This window comes from Eumetopias jubatus, unplaced genomic scaffold, assembly GCF_037043125.1.
Source record: "Eumetopias jubatus isolate StellerSeaLion01/CBP00866 unplaced genomic scaffold, mEumJub1_p1.0 scaffold_10, whole genome shotgun sequence".
Taxonomy (NCBI): domain Eukaryota; kingdom Metazoa; phylum Chordata; class Mammalia; order Carnivora; family Otariidae; genus Eumetopias; species Eumetopias jubatus.
Window position 1 is genome coordinate 71,003,304 of NW_028274816.1, and position 20,158 is coordinate 71,023,461.

At 43.5% G+C, this 20,158-nt stretch overlaps 2 protein-coding genes across 8 annotated transcripts in view; both read left to right on the top strand.

Moving 5' to 3' along the window:
- The window catches only part of FBXW10B (F-box and WD repeat domain containing 10B), a 42,781-nt gene extending 38,831 nt beyond the window's left edge, over nt 1-3,950 (top strand). For 3 of the 4 annotated variants that reach the window (XM_028089060.2, XM_028089061.2, XM_028089062.2), the window contains one exon: nt 3,151-3,950. In XM_028089060.2, the coding sequence (XP_027944861.2) occupies nt 3,151-3,950 (800 nt within the window). The remainder of the gene's footprint in view (nt 1-3,150) is intronic. The other variant, XM_088027228.1, reaches the window with a different exon arrangement.
- A 2,593-nt stretch (nt 3,951-6,543) lies between these two features.
- TVP23C (trans-golgi network vesicle protein 23 homolog C) overlaps nt 6,544-20,158 on the top strand; it is a 62,203-nt gene continuing 48,588 nt past the window's right edge. For all 4 annotated transcript variants that reach the window (XR_015769250.1, XR_015769251.1, XR_015769252.1 and 1 more), the window contains exons 1-3: nt 6,544-6,627; nt 12,148-12,230; nt 13,545-13,689. Coding sequence is in view for 1 of the 4 variants with exons in the window: in XM_028089047.2 (XP_027944848.1) it covers nt 6,616-6,627; nt 12,148-12,230; nt 13,545-13,689 (240 nt within the window). In the remaining 3 variants the exon portion in view is untranslated. The remainder of the gene's footprint in view (nt 6,628-12,147; nt 12,231-13,544; nt 13,690-20,158) is intronic.

The following is a 20,158-nucleotide window of genomic DNA, read 5'->3' on the forward strand; positions in this document are numbered from 1 at the left end:
GATTCATTGTTTGTGCATAACACCCAGTGCTCCATGCAGAACGTGCCCTCTTTAATACCCATCACCAGGCTAACCCATCCCCCCACCCCCTCCCCTCTAGAACCCTCAGTTTGTTTTTCAGAGTCCATCATCTCTCATGATTCGTCTCCCCCTCCGATTTACCCCCCTTCATTCTTCCCCTCCTGCTATCTTCTTCTTCTTTTTTTTCTTAACATATATTACATTATTTGTTTCAGAAGTACAGATCTGTGATTCAACAGTCTTGCACAATTCACAGCGCTCACCATAGCACATACCCTCCCCAATGTCTATCACCCAGCCACCCCCTCCCTCCCACCCCCCACCACTCCAGTAACCCTCAGTTTGTTTCCTGAGATTAAGAATTCCTCATATCAGTGAGGTCATATGATACATGTCTTTCTCTGATTGACTTATTTCCCTCAGCATAACACCCTCCAGTTCCATCCACGTCGTTGCAAATGGCAAGATCTCATTCCTTTTGATGGCTGCATAATATTCCATTGTGTATATATACCACCTCTTCTTTATCCATTCATCTGTCGATGGACATCTTGGCTCTTTCCGCAGTTTGGCTATTGTGGACATTTCAGCTCAGATCTTGATCTCAGGGTCATGAGTTCGAGCCCCGCCTTGAGGGGATTTACTTAAAAAATAAATAAAAATAAAAAAATTTAGAAAGATATTACCATAGTCACCCTTAAAAAATGATATATCAATTTACAGTCCCACCAACAATGCATGAGATCTCCCACTATACCCATGCCCAAATGGGTGTTATCCATCCTTTTGAACTTGCTTATATGATAAATAAAAATGGTATTTACATTTTTTTAAAGTTGGTCACTAACAAACGAAATGTTCACCCGTGGGCGATGACTAAGCATATAAGGAAAAATTCATACTATGGAATATTATCTAATAGCTAAAAATTGTATCATGAGGACAGACCCACATAGAGTGATTTGGAAAGAGATTCAAAATATATTATTATACCAAAAAAAGACACCCTAATGAAAAATGAGTCATCATAATTCCTTTTTAAAAAAATTTGAGTATAGTTGACACAAAATGGTACGTTAGTTTCAGATGTACAACATAATGATTTGACAAGTTTATACATTATGCTGTGTTCACAAGTGTAGCTAACTATCCATCCTGATATACATCCCTATTATAATATCGTTGACTGTATTCCTTATTCTGTGCTCTTTACTCCCATGATTTATTCATTTCATTACTGGAAGCCTGTATCTCCCACTCCCCTTCATCCATTTGACTCACCCCCCACCTCCTCCCCTCTGGCAACCATCAGTTTGTGCGCTGTATTTATAGGTCTGAATCTATTTTTTGTTTGTTTATTCACTTTTTTTTAAGATTCCACGTATGAGTGAAATCACATATTTGTCTTTCTTGGTCTGACTTATTGCACTTAGCATAATACCCTCCAGGTCTACCTATGTTGTCTCAAATGGCACGATCTCGTCTTTTTTATGGCCACATAATATTCCTCTGTGTGTGTGTGTGTGTGTGTGTGTGTGTGTGTGTGTGTGTGAGACCACTGAGTATGATGTTAGCTGTGGGTTTTTCATATATGGCCCTTATTATGTTGAGGTATGTTCTCTCTAACCCACTTTCTTGACACAATTCCTTTTTTAAAAAAATTATTTATTTTAGAGACAGAGAGCACGAGTGGGGGGGGATGGGGTAGGGAGGGGCAGAGGAAGGAGAGAATCTCAAGCTGACCCTGCACTGAGCTCAGAGCTTGACGTGGGCCTCGATCTCATGAACTGAGCTGAAATCAAGAGTGGGATGCTTAACTGAATCAGCCACCCAGGCACCCTGACACAATTCTTTTTTTCAAAGGAAAAAAACCGTGTTTTTTAATACACATGCAGAGTGGTTTATTCTGGGATTAGAAGGACAGTGGGGAAGATTTTGACATCTTAATTTATTTTTGTATGCTTTAGTAAAAATATTTAATATCTTACTATTTAATTGCAATGTAATATTTAATGCAATCATTAATTTAATATTGTAATTATTAAATATTTAATTTAATGATTTAACATTTAATAATTTAATTAAATATTATTTATTTAACAAAGTAAACAGGGAGATATCTAAAACTTCATTCCATCTTAATGCCCATACACAAACATCTTGGGATAAAACCCATTTTGTCAAGGAAAATTATATGCTCAGCGCACTTTTGCATTTTATTTACTAGTTATACATTGGCATAATTTGGGGTACAGACTTTTAACTGTTAGGTCAGACTAGACAAATGACTTCTACTTTTCATGACTCAGTTATTCCTTTTGTAAAATGGGGATAACACTTTCCGTGTATCGGTGAGGTATTGTAGGTATTGAAAAGCCTAAACGAGAGAGATATAATACATTTGCTCAGGTGTGAAGACATCCTTGTTACTTCTAGGTATTTGGCACCTTGGAAGTCTTGACCATAAGGTAGTATGCCAGAATGAAGCTCTTATCCTTGTCAAATGGCTTTTGGAACTGCCGCTATTGTTCAAAACATTTTAGGAACTCCTGTTCAGAAACTGCTCTTTGGTTATGTTGTGATATTTTGCATTTCCTAGGGGTGATGTCTATTTTGAAGGCCATTTTGATTTTGGGGAAATGTCCAAAGATCATTTAGAATCAAATTTGATGAATAATTACTAAGATGGAAATCAAACTTTTTGATCCAGTTTTTGTTTAAAAATATAGATTCATTACTATAAATTTATAAGGCCTATTGTGTGAATCATAAAAGAGGGAGGAAGCTCATTCTCACAGGGGGGTTTCAAAATGTGTGAAACACTGGGATTACATATGTTCCCTCCAAAACATGCGTATCTAGAGTTTAATACACACTTTAATACACACTTGTTTAATACACACACACAATACTCGAGTACTTATATATTTATTCAAAACTTGTTGTGTTGTATATGTCATAATTTCTAGTGCCATAGAGGATTTTTGTGCACATCTTGGCATGCCTGTTGGACCACAAAGACCTCAGTTTGCATCGCCGTTAGAATGGGTTTAAATTTCATGCATAACTACTTACCAGTTTTCATGGAACACTTTGACCTATTTTTGTTTTCTTTTTTTGAAAAACCAGAGGATGAGGAGAAACTACCACCTGGAGACTTGATCAAGCGCTCAAAGAAAAAGCGTTGGCAAATCCCTATGTCGGCGGACCAGTTCCTTCTGACGGTTAATGCCCTGCAGCAAGTCCATAATTCAGGGGAGTTTGCCTATCCCCGGAGGCCCCAAACCCAAGTCATTGATGCCTGGGGACCTTCAATTTCACACCCAAGGAAGGTCCTGAGTTTCAAAGGAAAATCAATCCAACAGGCAGTTGATAGGTTGAGGTGGAGTAACCCTCCCATTGACGTGATGCAAACCAGTATTCCCTTGGAGACCCAGAAACTGCAGCCCAACCTGAAGAACTCTTTGCACAGTCCCCGAGTCCAGTCCACTATACCCCAGCCTGCGATTATCTGCCCCAGATTCGCAGTCACCCTCAAGGATGAAGGCCAAGAGACCGGCTCCATCAACAGGACAGTGCGCCCCTGCAGCCCGTTAACCAGCCTGCAGGTAATTAAACCGAACCGCATGCTGGCTCCACCCGTGGACAGGAGAACCAAGTCTGTCAAGAAAGAAAGACCTCGCTTCTACACGACCCTTGATCCCTTTAGAATGAACACCAAGTTCATGTTGTTGACCGTAAAGGAGGAGAAGGAGTATGGGGAAGCCAAGATGAAGGAGTTTCAGGCCAGAAAGCCCAGTGAAGTGGTCAATCCAGAAAAAGCCCGCAGAGCTGCCTGGATCAGGAAGATCAAAGGCCTGCCGATAGATCACTTCATGAAGCAAGGAAAAACAGCAGCCCCGGAACTGGGACAAAACGTGTTTATCTGAACCAGCCTTGGGAAATGAACGTCTTACAATAAACAGAGAACCCAAATGGATGTTGGTGTTTGGCCTTTTGTTTTGCCTGTTTGTTTGTTGGTTTTGAGCTGTCCCTTGGCAATGTGGGGATTCATAATTATCTTCCTATAAGCCAAAGAATTGATATGATCGAATCAAGAAAACAGAGGCAGGGGTGGGGGGGGTGTTGCTGGGAGAGATTGGCATTTGTATTCCCACAGAAAACCATTTAATGAAACGTGAAAGCCTAGCTTCACTGGTGGGTGATGGGAAAGTGATCTTTGGAAATTAAATACCACCCATCACCACCAATTTGGTGCTATCATTCTGATAGCAAATGAACTGATGGGATTGTATCAGAAGAATGCATTGGAATTCCCTGGTATTTTTGCACCAAAGCCTGATGAAGCTCAATGACTTCAGTTAAGAATCTAAAAGAAGCCCTCAGTGGGGTTGACCTATTGCATTTGAGAACGTTATGTGTTCTTTTCCTTCTCAGGGCTAACTCCTATGGAAAAGAATTAAGCATATTCATCTTTTCTTCAAAGAGGAACACTAATATCAAGTGTGTTGATGTTTCCACCTAGACCTCCCAAGGATGGTGTCAGGGACCAGGCGGGTAATTGAAAAGAGTACAGAACACCATGGGAGCTATGGCCCATCGGAGAACTCAAGCCCTGTCCAAACGGGTAGCTTCTCCTCAGTGGCTCAGCATGACCATAGGATGGTGTGGGATAATAAAAAATATATAAGGGTCTCTGCCCCCAGTTCCTGGCACAGAGCTTCTGAAACCCTTATACATTTCTAACTGATATGACCACTAGGATCATCTTTTGTTTTAATGAGGGGACTCAGACTGGGCTCCTGGATGGCTCCTGCCTGGGGGCTGGTCACCAAAAGGACCAAGGTAGGATTAGAAGCTTGGGAATTTTAGCCCCACCCCCCATGCTCCAGACGGAGTTAATGGAGTTAATGGAAGTGGAGTTAATGATCCATCATGCCTCCGGTGATGAAACCTCCATAAAAATCTCAATAGCATGGAGTTCAGAGAGCTTCCAGGTTGGTGAACACATCCATGTACTGGGTGATGCACCCCAACTCCATGAACCCTCCCAGACCTGGCCCTGTATGTGTCTTTATCTGGTTGTTCGTCTCTATCTTTTAATAAACTGGTACATGTAAGTAAGTGAGTAAGTGTTTCCCTGAGTTCTGTGAGCCCCTCTGGCAAATTAATTAAACCCAAGAAGGGGGTCATTGGAACCTTCAATCTATAGCCTGGTCATTGGATGGAGCCCGGGTAGGCTCTGTGCTCAGTGTGGGGTCGGCTTCAAATTCTCTCTCCCTCTTCCTCCTGCTCACTCTCTCTCTCAAATAATAAATAAAAATCTTAAAAGAAATTAATGCAGCACTAGTAAATAGCCATGTAAAATTTGTAATTTCTATGGAAAGGATCCCCTCAATGAAGGAAATGTGCTAACACACGTTATTCCACGAGTCTCCCAATAGCCCTTTGAAGTAGGCCGGGCACATAGGATATCGTTACAGTCACATTGTTATAATCACAGTATCAAAGATGATGTAAAGTTCCTGAATTTCAGGTCCTTCATGGGGCAAAACGACATCTCCAGCGATTAAACTTAAAACAGTAGTAAGAATTACATTTACTATTTACTAAGCACATTTAACCCTGTTCGGATACCATTATCATCCCCTCTTTACAACTGAGGAAAGCCGTGCATAGACGTTAGCTGGAGAGCTAGTACCTGGAGAAGCGGGGACTCAAACCCATGTTCCCAACCTCTATTCCTTACTGTCTCCTGGCCTCTGTTTTCCTCCCACGATAAAACTCCCCCTTGTCTCTAGAGTCCTCCGCCTTGTTTCTTCTTAATGCCTTTCCACCTCTTAGCAGGAGCACATTTATCTTTCTCAGTTGCTTCTACAATTTAAGGTACACATATAATAATACATGAACACATACTGTAAAACATTCAAACAAAATGCAACTGTGTTAAAATAAGGCCCGTCCCCCATGCCCCTTACTCTCAGGACACCCATGCGGGCTACAACATCCCCACGTGGCAAACCACGAAGTTTTCACCCTGAAGTCCACCAAGCCTCGGGGATGTTCTAAGCAGCGAGCGAGTCTTTCCCTGTTCCAGCTCGGACCAGCCCCCACCCCCGCACAGTCCGCGCTTCCCCGCCCCCTAAGGGGAGCCCAGTCCAGGCACTCGCCCGGCCCCCCCCTCGCCCCGCCCCCCTCGCTCCCCCGGGCCGTCCACTTGCCCGCCCCGCTCTGGGGTCGCTCGCCCGCCGCCCTCGCGCTCCGCCCCCAGCTCGCCCCGTTCCCGGGACGACCGCCGCCGTCGCCCCGCCCCTGATCTCGCCCCGTTCCCGAGTTCGCCCCGCCCCGGACACCCCGCCCATAGGCTCGCTCCGCTCACGGAACGCCCGCCCTCCTCGCGCTCCGCCCGGAGTTCGTCCCGCCCACACGCTCGCCCCACCCCTCCAGTTACTGCCCCCTGCCCGGCGAAGCACCCGGAAGCGGAAGTAGGAACGGGCTGGGCTTGTGCTTTGCTCCTCCCCTCCTGTGGCGATCAGGTTGCGTCAGCTGCGACGCTGACGTGGCTCCCGGAAGTGGGGCTGGCGCAGGGCCGTCATGTTGCAGCAGGTGAGGGGCTGAGGGCGCGCTGTGAGGGTGGGTGTGGCTGGGCGCCGGGCCTCCAGGGCCTGAGGGGCGCGAGTGTGGCGGCCCGGGGCCTTTGTGCTCGCGGCCCCCGTCGCTGCCCGCGCCCGGGTCGGGGTGGGGCGTGGGCGGAGGGCCGCGGGCGGCCGTCCGGGGAGCGCGGCCGGCAGCCCCGAGGCCTCTTGCGGGGGAGCGTGGCCGGCTGCCCGTCAGAGGGACAGCTGCGGGGTGTGCAGAGCGCAGTGCCAGCCGACGCGGGGCGCCAGGTCGCTCGGGTGCCGTGCTGCGGAAACGCCCTCGGTGTGAAGTTGCGGGTGGTCTGGCTCTCCCCAGCCGTTCGGAGACTCTGAGGGGAGCACCGCGATCCTGGGGGAGTAGGAGACACCGCCAGGGCCTTGCACTCAAGTGTCCGTTGCCGAGTGACACTAATGGTGATTGCTTATCACTTCCGTCATCACGTCTGTGCCCTTAGAGTTAATTACAGTTTGCAGGTTTACGACCAGAGATGAGTAAGACTAATTTAATAATCTCTTCTCATTAAAAAAAAAAAACACAACTTTTTACTGTTTATAGTGCACTTTTCCTCAAGGATATAGGTATTTTTTTGTTACTGAGGGATAACCATGGCGCAGGCACTCACTGTTCTGGGCCCTGGGATAGGGCTGTGAACAATACAGACAGATTCCTGGTGCTAGGGGATGCGGGCTTGTGGATGGGATGGGTTGGGGTGGGGAGAGAGAGTAAGTTTCATAACTGAGGTTGTTTTCAGGTAAGGATAGCAAAGACAAGGTGATGTCATAGCCAGTAGCTGAGAAATAGGACAAGCTTAGAACTGATGGTCAGGAAAGACCACTCCCCTGAGGAGGTCTCTTGAGTGGAGAAGATACAATGATGGTTAGAGTCGGCTTTCAGAACCTCCACCCAGGCTGGAGGAGGCTGGAGAAAACCACACAACCATACTGACTCCTCCCACTTGAAGTGTGTGGTGAACCCCAGATGGGCTCTCAGTGCTGCCAGGCAGTCATCGCCACGTTCCCATAGGCTCCTCACCCTCCCACCCTCCTGGGCCACTACTGAGATTTCTCTTTCCTCAGACCTCCCACATTTCTTCCCTTGTCCTCTCTCTGCTTCTTATCTCACGGGGAAAGTAGAAGCCATCGGGAGAGAATTTCACACCACCTGCCATCTACATCTGTGCTCATGATCTCCCATGGACTCTGTCTTCCTTTTCCTGTCTGTGCTCCATCCTTAGGCCATCCCCTCTACTTGGGCACTGTTTCCACGCCCTCTGGTCTCCTGGAAGGCAGTGCTCCAGCACTTCTCCCTTTGCTCTCCTGCATCAGTTTTGTGTTTGTTTGCTTTTTTTTAAAGCTTAAGGGGCTCATGGGTGGCTCAGTTGGTTAAGCGTCTGACTCTTGATCTCAGCTCAGGTCTTGATCTCAGGGTCCTGAGTTGGGCTCCACTCTGGGTGGAGCCTACATTAAAAACAAAAACAAAAACAAAAACAAAACAACAGCTCGTTTAAGTTAACCTGTAAATGTGCTTTAATTTCTTAAAAAATAAAAAATTTCATTCCATATACCCTTTCAGCTCTCACCCCATTCTTTGTTCCTTAAGATTTATTTATACTTGTTTTTTACTTCTATTCTCTCTTGTGTCCATTCTAGTCTGGTTTTCTCCCACTTCCCCCTGCCATCCTGAAACTGCTCTTATTGTGGTCACTGATAACCCATTAGAAACGGTGGTCTCTGTGATTTCCATCCTACTTGTGAGCAGCATTTGACACAGTTGATCTGATCCTCCTTCTGGAAACACCGTCTTCCCTTGGTTTCCAGGACACCATCCCCTGGTTCAGCTCCTACTCCTTAGCACTTCCTTTGCAACCCCAGTGCTTATTCCTTTTTGTCTTTCTGACCTTTAGGTATTGGTGTGCTCAGAGTCTGTCTTTGGTGCCTTCATTTTTAGCCGCTCAGGACAAAAACTTTGGAATCTTCCTTAATTCCTTTTCTCTTACCCCCATGTTCAACCCATCAGCAAATCCTGTCATTTCTGCTTTATTTTTTAAAGATTTTATTTATTTATTTATTTGAGAGAGAGAGCATGAGCAGGGGGAGAAGCAGACTCTCTGCGGAGCAGGGAGCCTGAAGCGGGGCATGATCCCTGGGATCATGACCTGAGCTGAAGGCTGATGTTTAACCGACTGAGCCACCCAGGTGCCCTGTCATTTCTACTTTAAAATGCATTTGGAGTCAATGTATTTCACCACCTCCAATATGTCCACCCTAGACCAAACCGTTACTTCTTGGCTCCATTATTGGTTTAGCCTCCTAAACCAGCCTTACAGCTTTGTGCCTTTATCTTTCCCTCTGCCTCCCAGATTTTCCATACAGTAGCCAGAATTTTCCTTTTAACACCTAAATTAGAACGTGATAGTCCTGTGTGCGGAACACACTAACGGTCCCCCTTCTCAATTTTTTTTTTAAAGTCCTTAATACCAGCATCTTAAGCTTAAATGTCTAAAACCAAACTCTTTTTTTTAAATTTTTTATTGTTATGTTAATCACCATACATTACATCATTAGTTTGTGATGCAGTGTTCCATGATTCATTGTTTGTGCATAACACCCAGTGCTCCATGCAGAATGTGCCCTCTTTAATACCCATCACCAGGCTAACCCATCCCCCCAGCCCCCCTCCCCTGTAGAACCCTCAGTTTGTTTTTCAGAGTCCATCATCTCTAATGTAAAACCAAACTCTTGATTTCACCCTAATGTTGTGCCCTCAGCCTTCCCCATCTTAGTAAATGCAACACCAAAAGTGCAGAACTATTTGTCTTTTTTCTTGTGTCAGGCTCTACCACTTAAAACAGTGCCTGGCACTCAGTATTTATTTAATGAGAATAAACCAGTCTTTCAAAGAACAGGGTAAGAGAAAAGAGTGTTCTAGATAGAACTAGATAGAACATATGTCAAAGAACCCGGTGGGGTGCAAGTTTGGCACGTTTAAGGAACTAAAAAGGAGACTAGTCTGGCAAGGGCTTAATTACTATATGGGTTTCCTGTTGCTGCAGATTAGCGTAAATTTAGTGGCTTAATATAAATTTATCATATCACAGTTCTGGGTCAGAAGTCCAAAAGGAGTCCTAAAGGCTAACATCAGGGTATTGGCTGGACTGTGTTTCTTCTGGAGGCTCTAGGGGAAAATCAGATTTGTCCTTGCCTTTTCCGGCTTCTTGAGGCCACCTGCATTCCTTGGCTGGTGGTCTTCCTCAAGCTTCAAAGTCAGCAGCATAGCATCTTCAGATCTCGCTCTGACTTCTGCTTTTCATGGTCTCAGTGCCTTCTCTGACTCTGACCCTCTTGTGTTCTTCTATAAAGACATTGTAATGACATCATTGGGCCCACTTGAATAGGGTGCTCTTCCCCTCTCAAGATCCTTAATTCGATCACATCTGCAAAAAATCGTTTTGCTAAGGAAATTGACATATTTACAAATTCCAGGCATTAGAACCAGGATGTCTTTGGCAGGAGGGAGAGGAAGCATTATTCAGTGCATCACAGTTCCTGGAGGGAGAGTAAGTAACCTGAGATAGGTGCCTCGAGGTGGGCAGGGTCATGATTATGATGGGTCCTGATAGGGAGTCAGTTTTTCAGTCAAAGTCCTTTAGGTTTTCAGTAGGAGGATGATAAGATCTAAGTGTGAAAGGTCACCCTGGCTGCTGGGTATAGATTGGACTGTTGGGATGAAGGTCAGAAGTCTCAGTTTTTCAGTCCGTAGCATCATACAGTGGATCTCAGTCTTGGCTGCGGATTATTATCATCTGGGGGGCTTTAAAAAAAATGTAGGTACAATTCCAGCCTGTAAGCCAAAGTTGAGAACCACTGGTCTCTGATCTCTGAGTCCATTTTCCTTTTAAAGCTTTAGCTCCCGCTCTGCATCTCTGGACTCCTTCGCCATTCCCTGTATATACCTGTGTGTTTCCACTCTCTGCCCTTGAAAATCTACCTAGTCAAGGGACTGGAGTGAGCAGAAGGCCTCCTTGCTCTGTCTGCACCCAGCACAGAAGCTCTCCTCCAGAGCCCTCGAGTAGAAACGATTCTCTTCCTCCCTGTGCTCCCATTTGTACTTGTATTTCTCCTGGCTCTGGTCACAGTCTGCAGTTGCCTCCTTTGTGCATTTGCTCATGCCTTCGATAAATACTGTACCGCCTGGCTGGGTGCTCTGCTGGGCACTAGGACTTACTACAATGCAGTGACACTCCCTGCCCTCCAGTGGCCTGGAGTCTGGATGGCGGCAGTCGTTGGAGACCTGCAGATAGCCCGAGATAAGTTGTGCAAGTGGACATTTGTCCTGGTGCCGTGGGATCATGGGAAATGGGAAGCCTGGGGATTGCAGGGAGAGTCTCTCAGCCCTTTCGGTATTTTAGCTGAAATTGGAAAGATCTGGTGTTGCCTGATGGTGAGCTACGTAGGGGATGGTGAAGGGAGGAGCTTTCTGGGCGGGGAACACACGGGAAAGGCAGAGAGATGGGAATCCATGGGGTTTTCAGAGAACATGTGGCAACGGTGTTGTGGCCCTGACCAGTGGAAGGGAGAGTCAGAAGATCATGACAGGTCTTGTACTGTACATGGAGGAGTTAACTTACATCCTATACACGTAGGAGCGCCATTGAAAACATTTGCAGAGGGGGATGACCTGGTGTGACCTTCCTGTTAGGAGGATGGCTCTGTGGGTAATGAGGGGCCGGAGGCGGGCAGGGATGAGGTAAGGGCAGGTGAGTGGTGGGTGGCTGGCCCTAGGCCAGGTGTAAAAGCAGGTTCGTTGTGGTTGAGGCTGAAGCAGTGAGTTGAGGTGTGAGCCACCCTTCAAATCTAAGGCTGTGAAAGGGGAGGAATGCCGTGAGATGAGAGCAAAAGATGGAAGGGGAGGTTCAGGGTCAGGGTTTTTAAAACATCTTTTTCAAGCAATAAATGACCTCTGAAAAACTTCATTTGCTGATTGGAAAGATCCAATAGAAAGACCTGAAGATAAAAGAAAGTGTAAGTAAAGGGGGAAATTGATGGCGGAAGCCCCCGAGGAGGCAGGAAAAGAAGAGGTTCCAAGCCCAGCAGTTACTTTCACCTTGGATACAAAGTGAATGGTGAGAAGGGGTCAGGGAAACAAGGATGCAGGCAGGTGATTTCGTGAAGGAGCCAAAAGCATCGGGTGTGTCCCCCAGTAGCCTCTGCTTTCTCTGTGACTGGTGGGAGAGCAGCCGAGAGCTCATGTGGGAAGTTTGCAGGAGCGCCATTGACACTCCTGGGGTTTCTCATAGGGCTCAGCAGCGGGCGAGCGATGGCTCGTTGCCAGATGATCCTGGAGTGCCCTTTCCCTAGGTTGTCAATTCCCCGATGTCTGTGACCGTGTCTCTTGTCTTCCATTTGGACTAGTGCGCTGCCTTCTGTGTAGGAGGCATTCAAGTACTGAATTTCATCTTGCTTCATGGATGTTCAATTTTCCTGCTAGGACAGTAATGATGACACCGAGGATGTTTCCCTGTTTGATGCAGAAGAGGAGACAGCTAACAGACCAAAAAAATCCAAGATCAGGTAAGAGGACACGGTGTAAGTGTGTGAGAGCCCAGCGCTGTTTTGTGTGTAGGTGGGTACCAGCCGATGTGATTCAGGGAAGAGCGAGTGGCGGTTATGCACTTGTGAGTAGTGGACATGGCTAGTTTGAGCTTTGGTCTGAGACAAAGAGGACATTTCAGATTTTCTTTGGGAATAAATGGCATATGGAATTGAACTCAATGCCGAGTTTTCATATCTGCGAATCCGATTTTGTGAACACTGGTGTTTTTATTTCTAGCTACTGTTTCCCAAGAATACACCATTTCTCTAGTTTCTGTAGACTGGTTCCATTTTGATTTATTGTGCAAATTTCAAAAATCACATCTTTTACCTGTAAAATAACATGAACACGTCAAGCCAGACATATTTCGATTCCAAATTTAGTTCCCTCTAAAGAAATTCACTTACTGCAGTCAAATTCTTCCTGACCTTTGAAAACATTATGCTTAGTGAGAGATGCCAGGCACAAAAAACCACATATTGTATGATTTCATTGATGTGAATTGTCCAGAATAGGCAAATCTATAGAGACAGCAGTACATTACTGGTGGCGTATGGCTGGAGAGGGGTGGGGTTGGGGTGGATGAGGAGGGACTGCCAGTGGGTATAGAGTTTCTTTTTGGGGTAATGAAAAAGTGCTAAAAGTGATTGTGGTGATGACTGCACAGTTCTGTGAATACACCAAAAACCATTGGCGTATACACTTTAAATAGATGATCGAATGGTATGTGGATTATGTCTCAGTAAAGATGTTAAAAAGGAAAAACAAGCCTACCTGATAGTTACTTTGCCTTAAAGCCTGAAGTGATTTCTGAGGGCCCAGGAATTCTTTTATTTTTATTTATTTATTTTTTTTATTTTTAAGTAATTTCTGCACCCAGCATGGGGCTTGAATTCATGACTCCCAGATCAAGAGTCACATGCTCTTCCGACTGAGCCAGCAGGCACTCCCGAATTAGTTTTTTATGTGCAAATAGGATTTGATCCCAAGAGTATAGTTTCCTTAATTCTCCAAGCTTGGCAAAGTTTCTCATGATATATTTTGTGAAAGTTTATATTCCGTGAGGTGTTAAAGTCCTGTTTCCATAGTGTATTTTCTATGAGAACAGGACTTAGTCAGATAATGGGAAGTTATGAACAGAGAGGTGGGCAGTTTGCTTCTTCCTCAGGTCATCACCTTTGCTTTGACAAAACTCTGCATGGTTGTGTTATGGCTAAAATGTTGTTCATCTCCGTGTACAGTACCTGTGGTGAAATGTAATTGCATTTCTTTTATTATGTTTTGGTTTTCAGACACCCAGTGGCATCATTTTTCCATTTATTCTTTCGAGTCAGTGCAATTGTAGTCTATCTTCTCTGTGAATTGTTCAGCAGCAGCTTTATTGCCTGTATGGTGACAATTATCTTGTTGTTGTCATGTGACTTTTGGGCAGTCAAGGTAGGTTTGATCATTTTTATTTTAACATTGTGTTTAATATGGTAAGATTGAATGATACATGAACTGTGGGGGGAAAAATGACCCTTAGGAATTTGGATTTGTGTTAATGTATCTTTTTGTTGTCTACCTCAGCCCTCATCTGTGTTAATATCATCAGATCACACGTAGGCTATTATGCCACTGATTTGTCTGTGCCTTATGTCAGCCTACGTCAGCTTTAAAAGTAAACAGACAAATTGTACTAGCAGCCACAGATCCCGTATACTGCTTCTCATTCATACCACACCTCTAGGTGTGCTGTGTATGATTTCTAGATAAGAGCTCGGGACAGATCATGCACAAATTCTTAAGGGGTGCCCTTCCTGCACAAAGCCTCCTGTGTGTGTGTTCTAGGGTGGTGTTTCTCAGTCAGGACCAGTTTTGTCCCCCATAGGATGTTTGTCCATGTCTGAAGACATTTTTGGTTATCACAGGTGGGGTTGTGGGAGGTGTTTTATTGACATCTAGTGGGTAGAGGCCAGGGATGCTGCAAAACATCCTAAGATGCACAGGACAGCCCCCCACAACAAAGAATTATCTGGCCCAAAATGTCAGGAGTGCTGAGGTTGAGAAACCCTATTGTAAGGGATAGGAGGGAGTAAGAAATGGTTTTAAACTCAAATGCAATGATATGTAGAGAGATGGATGGATAGACAGACAGGTACCTAGATAGGTGGACATGTGTTAAAGTAACTATAGTAAGATATTAAACGTAGACTCTGGTGGTAGGTATGTGGGTGGTCACTATAAAATTTGACTTTTCTGCGTGTATGGAAGTTTCATAGTAAAATGGTAGGGAAAAGAAATCAAAAGTAACAACAACAAAAAAACCCAAAAGCTAATTTTGGGATTTCAGAGACGTGTATTGATTCAAAGACCAGGAAGATGTCACAGATCTATTCACAGCCACCCAACCCTGCCATTTTTAGACCTCTTGATTCTTACACCAGAAGTGGCTGGCTTGGTGGTGGCCAGCTTCCACAGGCCACAGAACGCTAAGAATGAGGATTATAAAGGTCACTTTTATTTAGGCTTTTCTTTTGTACTGTCTTTGGCTTGAATTTCTTTGAATTTCTTCTGTGCTCTGCAGTGTTTACTGTTTTCTGGTCACAATTTTGTTTTGAGGAATGTTTCTTTTTGTTGTTCATGTGATTTCTGTTTAGCCAAGTAGAACATGGCCTTTGATCAGTTCTTCCTGGTCATTTCCAAATTCTTAGAATAAATAATAAATACTTCTGTGTTTAGGGTTTTAAAAAATGTGACCCAAAAGTATATTTTTTGATAAACTTTTTTCCTTTCTTTCCCTTTCTTCCTTCCTCCCTCCCTCCCTCCCTTCCTTCTTTCTTTCTAAACAAGGGCTTAAAAAATGTCACTCTTTTTATCTGTGGCACAATTACTTACAGATATCCAAACCATTGAGATATGATGCAAAACGAAGAGGGCAAGAATAGGGAAATTATTAAATGGATTTGGTAAAAGGGGTAGATCCAGCTTGGAACCTTGTTAGAACAGAGATGCATCATAATTATTATAAATCTCAGTGCACTTGGCAAAAGGAGATTTATTTTTAATTCTGTTATTATTTTATTTTAACCTATTAATAAAAATAAGAGGCAAATGAAAATAAAATTATTTTAAAAATTTTAAATGTTAATCGCCTCTGTGGGGCTTTTGTGTTATCCTTTTTCTCACGGTGTAAAAAAGGTGAAATAATGGTTTTAGAATTTTAATAGGACCTGTTAGTAAAATTTATATGAGTTGCGTGTCTTCCCCATTGTTGGAGAGCATAGGTGCAACTAGAGCATGGTTCGTGAACAAGAGAAGGAAAGAAAAGTCAGCTTAAATATCACAGGGCAGAGTACAAGGTGATGGAAGTAGTAGCAGGTTAGTTATAACAGTAAATGTAACTTGATTAAACTGTTTTTAAAGATAACAATTTGAAGATTGGGTCAAAAATCAAAAGTCCCACCCAAAAGATCAAACTAAAATGGCAGCTTTAGAAAAAGTAAAAGGACACAAAGATAGTATCAGCCGAATTGAAACGAAAGAAACCTAACCTTGTAATATTATCAGACAAAATAGAGAGTAAGGTAAGGGATCGACAGGGAACAAAAAAGGGAACAAAAAAGGTCATCTTGTGAGTCGCAGTGAGGACCATTCACAGAACGGCCCTCCTTCATACCATGTGTAGGGAAAGACTATTAGAAGCACTAGGAGAAGGTGGGAAAACCTTTACTGTGACAGGGGTCTAACAGATCGAAGGGACAAAAATAAATAAAGTTTAAAGGATCTGAATGAAATGACCAGGTCAACTTAATAGCGGTATTGTGGAGCTTTGTATGTATGGGGACTGCTTTCCTGTTCCATTCCTGTGGGACATCTACAAAAGTTGATTTCAGGTATCACTGTGAAGAAGACTCAGATTCCTCAGAGCAGCTCTATTTTCTAGTCCAGTACAGGAAAACTAAAAATTAATTTAAAAAAATGGTTTTCAAAATCCGAATTACAAGTAAAAGCCAACCTGCTGAAAGCTGTTGGCTTAAACAGGAAATAGACTATAAATGCAGATTATTTATGCATTAGTGATGATGATCATCTACATTGAAACTTTCAGAATGTGTCTAAGGCTGAACTCGGAGGAAAAACAGTAGACTGAAGGCTTTTATTATTAGACAGAGGTCCAGAAGCTTCAAAAACAATAGGCCAGAGAGAAATTTGGAAAACCATCTAATGATCAAAGCAGAAAAGTAAAGAATGGGAAAATGGGAAAAGAGTTTGCAAATATTCTAAGAGGTTGTGCCGTGGACTGGTTTCACAGTCTCAGGAAGCTATGGGCGCATTTTTTTTTTTTTTTTAGATTTTATTTATTTATTTGAGAGAGAGCACACCCCAGTAGAGAGGAGGAGCAGAGGGAGAGGGAGAAGCAGACTCCCCACTGAGCAGGGAGCCTGACGTGGGGCTCTATCCCAGGACCCCAGGATCATGACCTGAGCCGAAAGCAGACGCTCGGCCACCCAGGTGCCCCTGCTAGGAATGCTTTTAAACGTGAAAGAGAATACATAAGATTACAAAGGACGTCACTTATATTGAAATATAATGAAAACATTAAAAAGTCAAATTTCTGCTTTTGTCCTATGGGCTTCTTTATGAATGCATTGGATAACAAGATCCAGAGGCAGATTTAATTACTTCCAAAGCTGTGATGAGCATAAGCACTGTTTTGTGGTATCTGTACCAGGTGTGATACAATGTGAAAAATATCCGTGGTTTTATTGGTCCAAGTCACAGGTGCTGTTAATTCTACTGTGGTTTATTGTCTCCATCATAATTTAAATTTTAGCCCGAAGTCAGTGAAAATAAAGAGAGAATTTTTTTTCCTCACCCAAGTTCACAGAACCCCTGGGATCTGTTAGTGGACAACTCTAACTAAAAATCTTCTGCGTTAGTGATTCCTCCTTATGCTTTTTTTTTTTATTTTTATTTTTTATAATTTTTTATTGTTATGTTAATCACCATACATTACATCATTAGTTTTTGATGTAGTGTTCCATGATTCATTGTTTGTGCATAACACCCAGTGCTCCACGCAGAATGTGCCCTCTTTAATACCCATCACCAGGCTAACCCATCCCCCCACCTCCCTCCCCTCTAGAACCCTCAGTTTGTTTTTCAGAGTCCATCGTCTCTCATGGTTCGTCTCCCCCTCCGACTTACTCCCCTTCATTCTTCCCCTCCTGCTATCTTCTTCTTTTTTTTTTTTCTTAACATATATTGCATTATTTGTTTCAGAAGTACAGATCCGTGATTCATCAGTCTTGTACAATTCACAGTGCTCACCATAGCACATACCCTCCCCAATGTCTATCACCCAGCGACCCAATCCCTCCCACCCCCCACCACTCCAGCAACCCTCAGTTTGTTTCCTGAGATTAAGAATTCCTCATATCAGTGAGGTCATATGATACATGTCTTTCTCTGACTGACTTATTTCACTCAGCATAACACCCTCCAGTTCCATCCACGTCGTTGCAAATGGCAAGATCTCATTCCTTTTGATGACTGCATAATATTCCATTGTGTATATGTACCCCATCTTCTTTATCCATTCATCTGTCGATGGACATCTTGGCTCTTTGCACAGTTTGGCTATTGTGGACATTGCTGCTATAAACATTGGGGTGCACGTACCCCTTTGGATCCCTACATTTGTATCTTTGGGGTAAATACCCAGTAGTGTAATTGCTGGATCGTAGGGTAGCTCTATTTTCAGCTGTTTGAGGAACCTCCATACTGTTTTCCAGAGGGGTTGCACCAGCTTGCATTCCCACCAACAGTGTAGGAGGGTTCCCCTTTCTCCGCATCCCCGCCAACATCTGTCGTTTCCTGACTTGCTAATTCTAGCCATTCTGATGGGTGTGAGGTAGTATCTCATTGAGGTTTTGATTTGGATTTCCCTGATGCCGAGCGATGTTGAGCACTTTTTCATGTGCCTCTTGGCCATTTGGATGTCTTCTTTGGAAAAACGTCTGTTCATGTCTTCTGCCCATTTCTTGATTGGATTATTTGTTCTTTGGGTGTTGAGTTTGATAAGTTCTTTACAGATTTTGGATACTAGCCCTTTATCTGATATGTCATATGCAAATATTTTCTCCCATTCTGTCGGTTGTCTTTTGGTTTTGTTGACTGTTTCTTTTGCTGTGCAAAAGCTTTTTATCTTGATGAAATCCCAATAGTTCATTTTTGCCCTGGCTTCCCTTGCCTTTGGCGATGTTTCTAGGAAGAAGTTGCTGTGGCTGAGGTCGAAGAGTTGCTGCCTGTGTTCTCCTTTAGGATTTTGATGGACTCCTGTCTCACGTTTAGGTCTTTCAACCATTTGGAGTCTATTTTTGTGTGTGGTGTAAGGAAATGGTCCAGTTTCATTCTTCTGCATGTGGCTGTCCAATTTTCCCAACACCATTTGTTGAAGAGACTGTCTTTTTGCCATTGGACATTCTTTCCTGCTTTGTCAAAGATGAGTTGACCATAGAGTTGAGGGTCCATTTCTGGGCTCTCTCTTCTGTTCCATTGATCTATGTGTCTGTGTTTGTGCCAGTACCATACTGCCTTGATGATGACAGCTTTGTAATAGAGCTGGAAGTCCGGAATTGTGATGCCGCCAGCTTTGCTTTTCTTTTTCAAGATTCCTCTGGCTATTCGGGGTCTCTTCTGGTTCCATACAAATTTTAGGATTATTTGTTCCATTTCTTTGAAAAAGGTGGATGGTATTTTGATGGGGATTGCATTGAATGTGTAGATTGCTCTAGGTAGCACTGACATCTTCACAATGTTTGTTCTTCCAATCCATGAGCATGGAACGTTTTTCCATTTCTTTGTGTCTTCTTCAATTTCTTTCATGAGTATTTTATAGTTTTCTGAGTACAGATCCTTTGCCTCTTGGGTTAAATTTATTCCTAGGTATCTTATGGTTTTGGGTGCAATTGTAAAGGGGATCGACTCCTTGATTTGTCACTCTTCTGTCTTGTTGTTGGTGTATAGGAATGCCACCGATTTCTGTGCATTGATTTTATATCCTGCTTCTTGACTGAATTCCTGTATGAGTTCTAGCAGTTTTGGGGTGGAGTCTTTTGGGTTTTCCACATAGAGTATCCTATCATCTGCAAAGAGTGAGAGTTTGACTTCGTCTTTGCCGATTTGGATGCCTTTGATTTCTTTTTGTTGTCTCATTGCTGTGGCTAGGACTTCTAATATTATGTTGAAGAGCAGTGGTGATAGTGGACATCCCTGCCGCGTTCCTGACCTCAGGGGAAAAGCTCTCAGCTTTTCCACATTGAGAATGATATTTGCTGTAGGTTTTTCATAGATGGCTTTTATGATGTTGAGGTATGTACCCTCTATCCCTATACTCTGAAGAGTTTTGATCAAGAAAGGATGCTGTACTTTGTCAAATGCTTTTTCTGCATCTATTGAGAGGATCATATGATTCTTGTTCTTTCTTTCTTTTGTTCATGTATTGTATCACATTGATTGATTTGTGGATGTTGAACCAGCCTTGCAGCCCAGGGATAAATCCCACTTGGTCATGGTGAATAATCCTTTTACTGTACTGTTGGATCCTATTGGCTAGTACTTTGGTGAGAATTTTTGCATCCATGTTCATCAAGGATATTGGTCTGTAATTCTCCTTTTTGATGGGGTCTTTGTCTGGTTTTGGGATCAAGGGAATGGTGGCCTCATAAAATGAGTTTGGAAGTTTTCCTTCCATTTCTATTTTTTGGAACAGTTTCAGGAGAATAGGTATTAATCCTTCTTTAAATGTCTGATAGAATTCCCCTGGGAAGCCATCTGGCCCTGGGCTTTTGTTTGTTGGGAGATTTTTGATGACTGCTTCAATTTCCTTAGTGGTTATAGGTCTGTTCAGGTTTTCTATTTC